The sequence below is a fragment of the Cavia porcellus genome, unplaced genomic scaffold (assembly GCF_034190915.1).
Source record: "Cavia porcellus strain 051 isolate PalLab524CR breed Dunkin Hartley unplaced genomic scaffold, mCavPor4.1 scaffold_32, whole genome shotgun sequence".
NCBI lineage: Eukaryota > Metazoa > Chordata > Mammalia > Rodentia > Caviidae > Cavia > Cavia porcellus.
The window spans coordinates 27,009,024-27,019,689 of NW_026947515.1; the positions used below are offsets into that span (position 1 = coordinate 27,009,024).

General features: G+C 61.9%; 1 protein-coding gene across 4 annotated transcripts; it reads right to left on the bottom strand.

Moving 5' to 3' along the window:
- Positions 1-10,381, bottom strand: Tmc6 (transmembrane channel like 6). 4 transcript variants are annotated; one of them, XM_063242031.1, is made up of 19 exons: positions 10,243-10,381; positions 10,031-10,109; positions 9,797-9,888; positions 9,372-9,539; positions 8,145-8,250; positions 7,926-8,019; positions 7,546-7,800; positions 7,242-7,420; positions 6,098-6,242; positions 5,575-5,730; positions 5,077-5,228; positions 4,809-4,988; positions 4,103-4,195; positions 3,937-4,012; positions 3,385-3,518; positions 3,048-3,224; positions 2,891-2,969; positions 598-665; positions 1-307 (listed from the first exon to the last, which is right to left on the bottom strand). In XM_063242031.1, the coding sequence occupies exons 3-19, from the start codon at positions 9,813-9,815 to the stop codon at positions 247-249; spliced, it is 2,142 nt and encodes a 713-aa protein (XP_063098101.1). In that variant the 5' UTR covers positions 9,816-9,888; positions 10,031-10,109; positions 10,243-10,381; the 3' UTR covers positions 1-246. The 4 variants fall into 4 exon arrangements, with proteins under 4 accessions (XP_063098101.1, XP_063098100.1, XP_013002542.2 ...); XM_063242030.1 differs by having other exon boundaries at positions 9,797-9,892; XM_013147088.3 differs by having other exon boundaries at positions 9,797-9,892; positions 10,031-10,152; positions 10,243-10,375.
- Positions 10,382-10,666: the final 285 nt, after the last annotated feature.

Here is a 10,666-nt window from a genome sequence, read left to right on the forward strand (position 1 = left end):
TCCATTTTGCAAAATCCATTTAATTGGAATAAATAACATCCCAGGGCAGGGCCAGGCAGGGGAAGGAGCGTCTGTGGGGAGCCAAGCCCACCGCCCACCCTTCTAGCTCCATCTGGGCCCAGCTACACACTGCAGAAGCCACCACTGCACCACCGTGTCTCTGTCGGGGCGTCAGGTCCACGTCTCTGCCCACAGGACCATGGCACTGAGGATGGCGGGGGTGTCAGACGGCTCCTTGCTGACCCATCATCTGTCCCCAGCATCTGTGACCAGGGCAGCTGTCTCAGCCTCCACAGCTCTGCCAACCCTGCCAAAGATGGAAATGATTGAGGACCCAGCAGTGTCCCTCCAGCCAGACAGGCAGTGCTGTCCCCATGTGCTGCCTTCACTTCCGGGGGCAAAGGGCACCCTGTGGGCAGAAAGGCAAGGTGGGGAGTAATTCCCAAGAGGGCGCAGCTCTTTCACCCCCGCCTTCCCCTCCCCCAGCTCCCCCACCCCCACCACTGGGAGGCAGGGGTCCCACAGAGGCTGCAGTGCAGTCCAGTCTGGCCCTGGCCCATCCAGCCGCACAGGCCGCAGCCTTTCTGTGGCCTTTACCTGCTCCTCTCCTTCCTCTCATAGACAGCATGAAGCCTGTTGATCAAGAAGATTTTGTCCTCCCCCTCCTAGAAAGGCCGGAACAGAAAACAGAACTGACCATCCCGTGGTCCTGCAGAGCCAGCCTGTTCCACAGTGTAAGCCTGTTCCACAGAGCTTACGAGCAACATTCAACATCACAAGTGGTAAAAAAGTTAAGGAAGCGTGAGTTCGATCCCCGGTACGGATAAAAAGGAAAAAGACAAAAAAAAAAAAGTTAAGGAGAAACCAAAAAAAAAAAAAAGGAAATGGACGTATTTGTGGCTTTAAGCTTCCTAGTGGCCAAAGTGAACAAAGAAATGTGATCAGCTACAGAGTGGGCCCACAGCCAGCTCCAAATTTCAAACTGGCCCTGCCACTTACAATCTGTGTCTTGGGCAAACTGCCTGCTTTCTGCCCTCAGTGCCACCATCTGACAAAGGTGTAAGACAAGCTGGGGAGTTTGTGTATGTTTCTGTTCTTTTTGTCTTTTTAAGACAAGGTCTCTATGCAGTTGAGGCTGGCCTTGGGTTCATTTTGTATCCAGGCTGGTCTCAAACTCACAATTCTCCTGCCTCAGTCTCTGAAGTGCTGGGATTACAGGCATGTGCCACACACCCAGCTCATGTGTGTGTTTCTTGTAGTTGCTGTCACATACTGTTATACACTTTAGTGGCTTAACATATCACACCCTTGGCTTCAGGTCGGAAGGTCAGAAGACCTGAATGGTGTCGGCAGGGCTGCATTCCTCCCAGCAGCCCTAAGGACTACCCACTTCAGGCCTTCCCGCCTCCTAGAGGACAGCCAGTCCCGGCTCACACCACTTTCCTCCTCTTTGAAGTGAGCAGCAGCTGAAGGGGCACGTCCCGACTTCACAACCCCGAGCCTCGTGCCCTTGTCACAGTGAGGACCCTGAGGTCATGGGCCCCACAGACAGTGGCCAGCAGCCTGCGCCCCAGCCCCTGCCACAAACAGAGTTCGCTGGGCCCTGCGCTCTTCAGGTGACGTGAGAAGCACGTGGAGCATCTACACAGGATCTGGTCAGTGGTCTCTGGTCCAGGCAGGGGCATCTTTCTGCTGAAGCACAGGGGCCAGGTTCTGGGTCCCTAGTGACCAGGCTCGGGCCAGCAAGGCTGCACAGCAATACCAGTGTTCCTCCTCCTAGCAAGCTACCACTGACAGGGATGGAGTCTGCGTCTGCTGGGCCCTGGGGGCACCATGGCCCGGGTCAGCCTGCAATCCCAGGGAAGTGAGGGCAAAGCTGGGATCGCCCTCCCAGCACCAGCCTGCAGCGGACACCAGCCCAGGCCACCAGGCCCTGCAGTCAGTGGCAGGGAGGAGTCCCTGCCCCACTCGGCAGAGAAACACCCAAAGAGCCAAGTGCACAGGGCAGAAGGAAAGGACCCCGCTGGGGTGCTGAGGTGGGCACGGGGTGGTGCTGGGGCCTCCGTTCCCACCTAATAGCCACCTGCACCTGTGGACACAAAGCCTTCTGCACTGTGCTCACGTGGTCCCATGTCCAGCACAATGCAGCACCCAGAACCTGTGGAGGGAGTTACTCTGGGAGGGGTGTCCTAAGCCACCAAACTGAACAAAGCCTTACTTCCTTTCCTGAAAAATTGTTTCCAACTGGACGTGGTGGCGCATACCTATAATCCCAGCCCTTGGGAGATATAGGCAGGAGGATCACCACAAATTGGAGGCCAGATTGGGCTGCATAGCTCAAAACCAGCATCAACTACATAGCAAGACCTCTTTTAAAAAAGGGGTTGGGGATTGGGGGTTTAGCGCAACGGCACAAGCACCTGCCTGGCAAAGCAGAAGGTGAGTTCAATCCCTGGTACCAAAAAACACCAGTGTGGTTCGCCTGCCCGGCACACTCCTAGCATGTGGGGAGGTCATGGATTTAATCCCCAATACCATAGGCAAAAGAGTAATAAGGTTTTTTGTTTTGTTTTTGTCTTTTTCCTTTTTATCGGTACCAGGGATCGAACTCACGACCGCCTGCTTGCAAGGCAGGTGCTTATGCCACTGAGCTAAATCCCCAGCCCCAAGAGTAATAAGTTTTAAAAATTTTAAAGAAATCTCAACCCTTTCCACCTCACTCCACTATTTGTCAATGAAGGCACTGGCCCCAGTCTATGTCCCAGCGTGGCCCCCAGGAAGTCCAGTGTCCCAGAAATCTCATGGGCATCTACCCAGCAGGCCCCACGCCCCGAGACTGTGCTCCCTGCAGAGCTGGCAGGCAGGAGGCAGCGGCGGAGAAGGCACTCACGTTGCGGATCTGCTCCTTGAGGAGGCAGATGACCTTCCTCTGGCCTTTCACCACCTGGATGTTGAGGTAGATGACTGCCCTGTGGGAGACGGCCGTCAGGCTAGCGCCTGTGCCAGTGGTCTTCGGTCTGGAGGTCCCCAGCCTGCCCAGAACTCACATCAGCAGGGCGGACGCCAAGAAGAGGAAGAAGGTGTTCTCCACCAGGTACCGGCGCAGCCAGGACAGCCACTGGGCCCCGGGGCCCGCCTGCTCCAGGTGTCGCACCCACACGGTGCCTGCCTCGTACATGGTGCGCAGGGTCCGGAAGGGGCCGCAGGTGTCCGAAGGCTTCACCCTGGTGAAGGGGTCAGAACCTCAGGGCCACGGCCCCCTCCCAGGCTCTCTCCCAGCCCCTGATGAACCCCGTACCCCAGGCCCTCACACACTGGCCCACCGAACCCACAACGGAACAGGGAGCTGCCCGCCCGGTGCCCGCACCCCTCCCAGAGACTCACTGCCACACGGCGTAGCACAGGAAGACAGCGGCACCCAGGAAGGAGGGGAAGCAGAGCAGGGTGAGGAACACGGTGCTCATGTGCGAGGCCAGCCAGGGCCTGCGGGGCGCCTGGCAGTTCGCCAGCAGGCTCGCCTGGAGACAAAGCTGCAATGTGCTGCCACCGCCACCCCCTCCGCCGCCCTGCGGGCCCCTGGCAGGACCTCCAGGAAGCCAAGGGAACAGGCGGGGTGGGGGGTGCCGAGATCAGACCCCAGGATGAGGACTCGGGACCTCACCCGCCTCACCCCAGGAACCACACATGGCAGCCAGAGCACAAAGGTGACCTCAGAGCCTGTGCACAGGCAGCACAGGGCTGGCGAGGGAGGCCAACCGCCTCTTCACAGGGGACACTCAGGCACAAGTGTATGGCTGCCATTCGGATGGTCTGCTGCTCACAGCCTGCCGACACTGCCCGGCTCTGCACCCAACACCCTCAACACACCACTGAGGGGGCCCAGCCTGCCCAAGACTGGGGTCCAAGTGGGGCGGAGGGCTGCCTGGGAGGCGCTACCTTCTTGACCTGGAAGAGGACCAGCAGCCTGAGGATCTGCACGGCAGGCAGCAGAGGCGAGAAGAGGACGCCTAGCCTGGGAAAGCCACAGCCGGGGACAGTCAGCACACCCCTCTCTAGCCAGGGGACAGGGCACTGCCCACACGAGGGCGTGCGGAGCTCTCACCAGGTCAGGGTCTGCCCATAAATGAGGTCCAGCACGTTCTTCGCGATGTCAAACTCAGGCTTCCGCCTCCGGAGTTTCTTCTCCAGGATGAGCCTAAGGAGAAGAGGATGACACTAACTCCTGGGACGAACCCTCTGCCCCTCTGGGAAGGCACCTGGGCCACGTCTTCCTGCACAGGTACCCTGACATCAGGACAGACAAGGGCCACACCCACGGGCTGGGGACTGCAGTCAGCACCCCTGCCAGCCTGCCTTCTGAGCAGGAGACACAGCTGGCCGCCGGTCACGCAGGAGCAGCTTCTAAGGCAGCCCTGCTCTCTAAAAGCCTTACTTTAAATCATCAGCAGACACACATTCTCAAAGAAAACACAGCAGGAAATAACGCACTCACAAAGCAGACCCACTGCAGCCCACTCCCCCCATTCTGCACACCTCTGCTTCCTCCCCGGCCCCTACCAGCCCCCTCTCTCCCTGACAGAGCCAAGGCTGAGGCCAAGGAGGCACCGAACTACCGCACAGCCCCAGTGGAGTCCCTGGGAAACGTGAGGACCGGGCTACGGACACACCCTGCTCCACCCCAGAGCATCTCTTGGGGCTGATGACCTGTGGCCTTGGAAGGGCAAGATTTCTGAGGTGCCCATGGTGGAGGCCCAGCCCTGCCCTTCCCAGGAGGGCTCAGGAGGACGTGGGGTGGGTAGACTTCTCACCTCCACCCCAGCTCCCCCAAAAGTGAGTCTAGAAGTGCGAAGACGAAGTCCATCACCAGGAAGCGGTACAGCTCCTGGCCCACGAAGTCCTCCCAGCACCCACCCTGCAGGGTGGCCACCCTGCGGCCCAGCCAGTGGTAGCAGAGCACGCCCAGGATGGCCATCTTGAGGACGAGGTTCCTGCGTGGGGTGAGGCACAAAGAGGCTGAAGGAGGGGTGCTGGGGGTGGCCGGGGAGCCCCACACCACAGCACCACTCGGCCGCACACCTGCAAATGGCCATGTACACCTCCAGCACCGGGGAGTCGTGCTGCTCCAGGGTGGCCAGGCCACGGAACAGGTAGGGAGCGCCCAGGTTAAGGAGGGAGACACCCAGGGGCAGGACCAGCAGCCCTGCCTCCTGGCCGGCCACCACGGGGCTCTGCGGGGGAGCGGGCAGGGCTGTGGTCACCAAGGGCAGCCCACCGTGAACTGGACCCAGGGACCCAGGGACGCAGGGACCCAGGGAGGGCCCCAGCGGGAGGGATAGTGGCAGGGAGCCACTCCCACCAGTCCAGCCTACCCAGCCAGCTTCAAACTGCACTGGAAGGAGTGGAACCAAAAGAGAGAAAGGGGGCCTGGGAGGGAGGTGGGGGAAGGCCAGCGGGAGGCTGAGGGGCTGCAGCCCAGCCTGGGTGGACGGGGTGCGGCCTGGGCTGACGCCAGGGTCACTGGGACATGTTCCCCTAGGGACAGCTGGCTCCCCCGCTCAACGGCCCCTGCCGCACCTGGATTGTGACCTCCGAGAAGGCGAGGACGGCCACCGCACAGCCCATTGCAGCTCCCAGGCACAGCAGCCACACCACGGCCAGCACGGTGGCCTGCCGCAGCCGCCCACACACGCTCCGGGAAGCCCTGCGCAGCTGCCACTCGGCCAGCAGCTCCTGGGGGGCAGCACTGCCTGTCAACAGCTCTGTGGGACGCAGCGGGCAGGTACCACACCAGTACACGGCACACAGGCGCAGGCCAGGGCAGCGGCCGCCCAGCCCTCACCCAGCCCCCGCTGCAGCCCGGTCACAGCCTCGCCCTGTAGGTCCCCAGGGCCAGACCCCGCCCTTGGCCTGTCTCAGAGTGTGGGAGCCTCAAGCTGCCCAGCAGCGCCTGAGGAGCAGAGAATGCCTGCCCGCCTGCCCTCCTCCCACAGGAGCTGCCACAAAAGCCCAGACCAGCCTGGCTGGCACTGTGAGCTTGAGGCCAGCTGGCAGGCCATGCCCTCCCTCCCTGCAGAGAGCCAGGTCAGCCACCACTCACCTTCAGCTGGGTGCGGATGTTGTCCCTCTGGAGGCGGGAGGCCCACCTCTGGGTCACCTTGTAGTCCCAGGAGCAAAAGACAGTGATGGCATGGACACCCTTGGTACTGCCCACCCGGTAGCTCTCCCCGAAAGCGTGGGACATGCTGGGAACAGCAAGAGCAGGGTGGTCAATAAGGGGCCCAAGGACACAGACACAAAGGAAGAAGATGGGACAGCCCTGTACCCACACCTTCCTGGTGTGGACCTCGACCTCTCTGGACCAGAAAGATGGGTCAGGGCATCACTCGCTGCTGGCACAGCTGGCCACTCCCACCAGATGTAGTCTGGCAAATGCTGGGCTCACCCCAGGGCCTTTGCATTGCATATCCAATGACCACAGCACCACCTCCGTATTTCCTGCCCACTCACTTAACCTCCCTATCCCACCACTCCTGTAACCCTAAACGGACACCTCCAGGGTCCTGGACAATCCTGGCCCAGTCGCTGCTCTATGTTCTCTTAGGACCAGCAAGCTTCTCCCACTCAGGCATCACACTTGGGAAGCTCCCTGCCCTCAGGCGACACATGGGGGTGGCGAAGGACGGAGAGATGCGGTGCAGGGAGTGCGTGGGTAAGACGGGGGTGGCTAGAAAACGGCCGCACACACGGGTGGGCAGATGAAAAGGAGAGCAGGGTGAAGGGATGGTGCACGAAAGACGGATAAAGGTCAGAAGGGGACACACAGGACGGCTAGACAGGTGAAAGGCGCTGCAGGGACGAGGTCCAGGACGATGGGCAGGGCGTAAGCGCATGGACGGGTGGGGAGGTGGATGGACGGATACAGGGATGAAGGATCGATGCAGTGATGGACGGACAGACGGACGGCCGAAGAGACAATGAGACGGATGAATGGGTGGGTGGATGGATGAACAGATGACGGAAGAGGGATGTGTGGAGGGCTAGACAGATGAGGGATGACCGCAGAAACGGATGAAGGGCAGCTGGACACGTGAAGGAAGGATGAATGGACGGACAGACGAAGGGATCACTGGGTGGGTGGATGGGGGCTAGCCGGCTGGATGAGGTGAACGGACTGACAGATGGGTGGCGATGGATGGACAGGCTCGAGGGCTCAGCGCCAGGCCATGTGGCAGTGGGCATACCTGTACACCAGGGTGAAGCAGGTGAGGAAGAAGGCTGCCCCCACGGTGAAGAGGTAGGCCAGGGGCATGTTGTACGGCAGGGTGCCCGCTCCGGGGCCACACTGCGGGGAGCCGCACGGCACGCTCAGCGTGGTATTACGGTAGTAGCCGTAGTACATGACGGTGTGGGTGAAGCAGCCCTGCGGAGGCCAGGCCGGGTCAGGCACTGTCTCCTCCCACCCCGCATCCCTCCCCTTCGGGGCACCTGGGAACCACCCCGGGCAGCTGAGGCAGGAGTGCACCGCGGCCCCGTGGGACTCCTCACCCCGCCTGTGAGGAGCTCCAGCCCCGTGCAGGCGGGGACAGGCCGTGCCTCAGGGGGGAAGGCCGCCTGCACGGCCACCAGGAAGGCCACCAGCGGCAGCAGCAGCAGTGCATTGAAGAGTAGCAGGGTCTTGAGGAACAGGAAGTAGGAGAGCACGCTGGAACCGAACTGGCCCCCGATCTGCTTCAGGGCGTAGCGCCAGGGTTTCAAGGCGTGCAGGCAGGTGAGAAGCACCAGTCCCAGGTTGTGCAGGGCCTGCGGGGACAGGGGTGGGAGACCCTGAGGGCTGGGAAGACAGGACGGGCACCCGCAGGCCACCCACGGCTGCGGCAGAGACCAGGGCCACCTGCTGCACACCCAGCCCCCCGCCCGGCTCCTACCAGGGCACAGGTGTAGCGCAGCTGGCTGCAGCAGCAGAGCCCGTCACGGCCCTGGCGGGCCCTCTGCTTCCCCCTTGGGATGCGGCTCTTCTCTCTAGGGACAAAGGCAGCCCTCCTGAGGCCACTGACCCACAGATTTGGGACCCTTTTCACTGCTGCCCAGCCCAGCCCAGTCCAGGAAGTGGGTATCAGGGCGATAGGGAGACTTGAGGTGCCCACCGCAGGAAGCGCTTCTCCTGCAGGCTCACGGGCATCCCTCGGAGCATGTGGTCCCGCTGGGCCGCCGACAGGCCCTGCAGCTCCTTCACCAGGAGGCTCCGCTTCTCTGCAACAGGAGGAGGTCAGTCAGCGCCCAGCGAGGCCAGCACCCCTGCGGAGCAGCCACCCTCCAGACACCCCTTCCACCCTGATACTGGCCAGGCCTGGGCAGCACCCAGAGGGCTCCTCCCTACCCACCTCGCTGAAGCCAGACCCAGGCCGGTACCAGGCCCCTGCTCACACCCTACTCTGCCCAGCAGCCCCAGAGCCCCTCCGCCCCTCTCCATCAGGTACCCCAGGGAGTGCAGGAGGGCAAGGCCCAGTGCTCAGGAGGCCCAAGGGGGGCACCCTTGGACCTCAACATCAACAGTACCAGAACCCGAGGAGTGAGCCCTCCTTTAAGAAGTCCCCAGCAGGCCAAGTACAGCAGACAAGGCCACACGGGCCAGAGGTCAATCAGCACAGCTCCTCCTAACCACCACCCATCCTCCCCAAGCTCCGGGTCCGGAAGCATGGAGGGGGCGTCCCTTTCCCTCTGCACCCATGCTGGAGGTGGGTGCTACTTTAACCCAGTTTTACAGATGAGGTAATGACCCTCAAGAAGCTACAACAAAGCTCCCATGAAAAGTAAACAGGGAAACTGGAACATTCGCTCTGGCTCCAAAACCCATACCATCATGCACTGCCCCAACACCATCAGCAGGGGTGCTCTCCACTTGGGGCTGTGGAGCCTCTGCCTATTGCCCAGCCCCTTCCCATCCTGGTACTCAGACAAGCCTGGCACTGGCTGCCTCAGGGCCTTTGCACCTGCTGCCTCTGCTCTAGTCATTCTCTCCTCTAGGCTGGACTGGTTTTCAGGAGGCTCTTTTTGCAGCACCTCTTTCCTGGCTGCCCTTATCTGAGCTGTAGCCATTTAACTGTGCATTCATCTGACTCACGTCTGTCTCACTGGCACACAGTAATTGATGGGAGAACTGCAGGCCTTCTGGCATTGCATGCCAAAGCCCTGCCTGATGTGGGCCACATGCCAGCGCTCCAGAATATCCACGGAACATGCGCACTGGACGTGCAGCAAGCCCTCACAGGCTTCAAAACCAATCTTCCAGCAGCTGCAGGAGGGGCTTCCCAGCTCTGCCACGCCCTGCGGCCACCTGGGCCCCACCCCCTCACAGGCCAAGGCTCACTCACCCTCCTCTTGCAGGGCTGCGGGGTCCAGCTCCAGGTCGTACAGGCGGAGGCTGGGCCGGGCGGAGCACACCACAGGCCCCAGCGGAGGACGGCTGCTCCGGCTGCTCCTGCGCCGCAGCTGTATCGTGCGGTTGTAGTACTGGGAGAGGATGGCCCCTCGGCTGCGGCCTGGGAGGGCAGGGGGCGGATGGCAGAGCCAAGCCAGGCTCTCGGCCCAGCCTCCTCCCCACCTCCGGCTCCACTGCATTCCCAGGAACCTATTTTTACCCCTGGGAGGAGGACTCGGGAAGCCAGCACGGGGCTGTGACGATGGGGGCCTGGGCAGCAGACAGGGCGGCTGAGCTTAGGTTCACAGACGCCCCGCAGAAACCCCAGGCCAGCACAGGCTGCAGGGAAAACAGAGCAAGGGCAGGGGGCCTGCTCACCGATGGTGCGGCTGGGCATGCTGGCCAGGATGCTAAGCGTGGCCGTGCTGTAGACCGGGCCACTCGAGTCTCCCAGCAGCACCTGGTGAGCGCTGGCTAGGAAGAAAGGATGTCCATTACCCGGGCTCCTCCCTGCCCTTCCCAGCACATTACCAGGGCTCCTCCCTGCCCTTCCCAGCGCATCCATTACCCAGGCTTGTTGCCACCCTTCCTGGCCGCATGGCACACACTCACCCGAGGCCCCCGGGTCTCCTGCCACCTGCAGCAGCTCCAGACCCTCCTCGGCCACCCGCAGGCTCTGCTCCTGAATGAGCTGGTGGAAGGAGTCATGCACCTCACTCTCCTCACAGGGGCTGCTGGAGGCACGATGGGAATCCAGGCTCACCCCCGTCCAGCAGGCCAAGACAGGGTGGGCCTAGCCAGCCCACCAGCCCCAGAGCACTTACTCGTGATCCTCGGGTGTCTCGGGGACGTTGAGAACCAAAGTCTGTGACTGGGCCATGACTGCAGTCCTCGCCCAGGGGAACTGCAGACCTAGGGCAGCACACAACCTGGACGCAGCCTCAGGAGCCTCCTGTCGCCCATCTGACAAGGCAGGGGGACACAGTCAGCCCTCCGAGTGTGGCGCACACCCAAGCAGCCCCGACAGGGGGCCTAAGCTACCTACACCCCCGCTCCCCCCCACAACCACACACACAACCACACGCTCACTCCTGGAGACTCCGAGCAGAGGAAGGGGAGGGGGAGAGGAAGAGTGTGGGGCCCGAAGCTCCCTTCCGCTTCCTCCCCATCTCCAGTCCCTGGGAAATGGGCATGGGGCGCTGCCTCCCTATTCCCAGGGCCCGGCCCCAGGGCCCCTTCCTGTTGGAG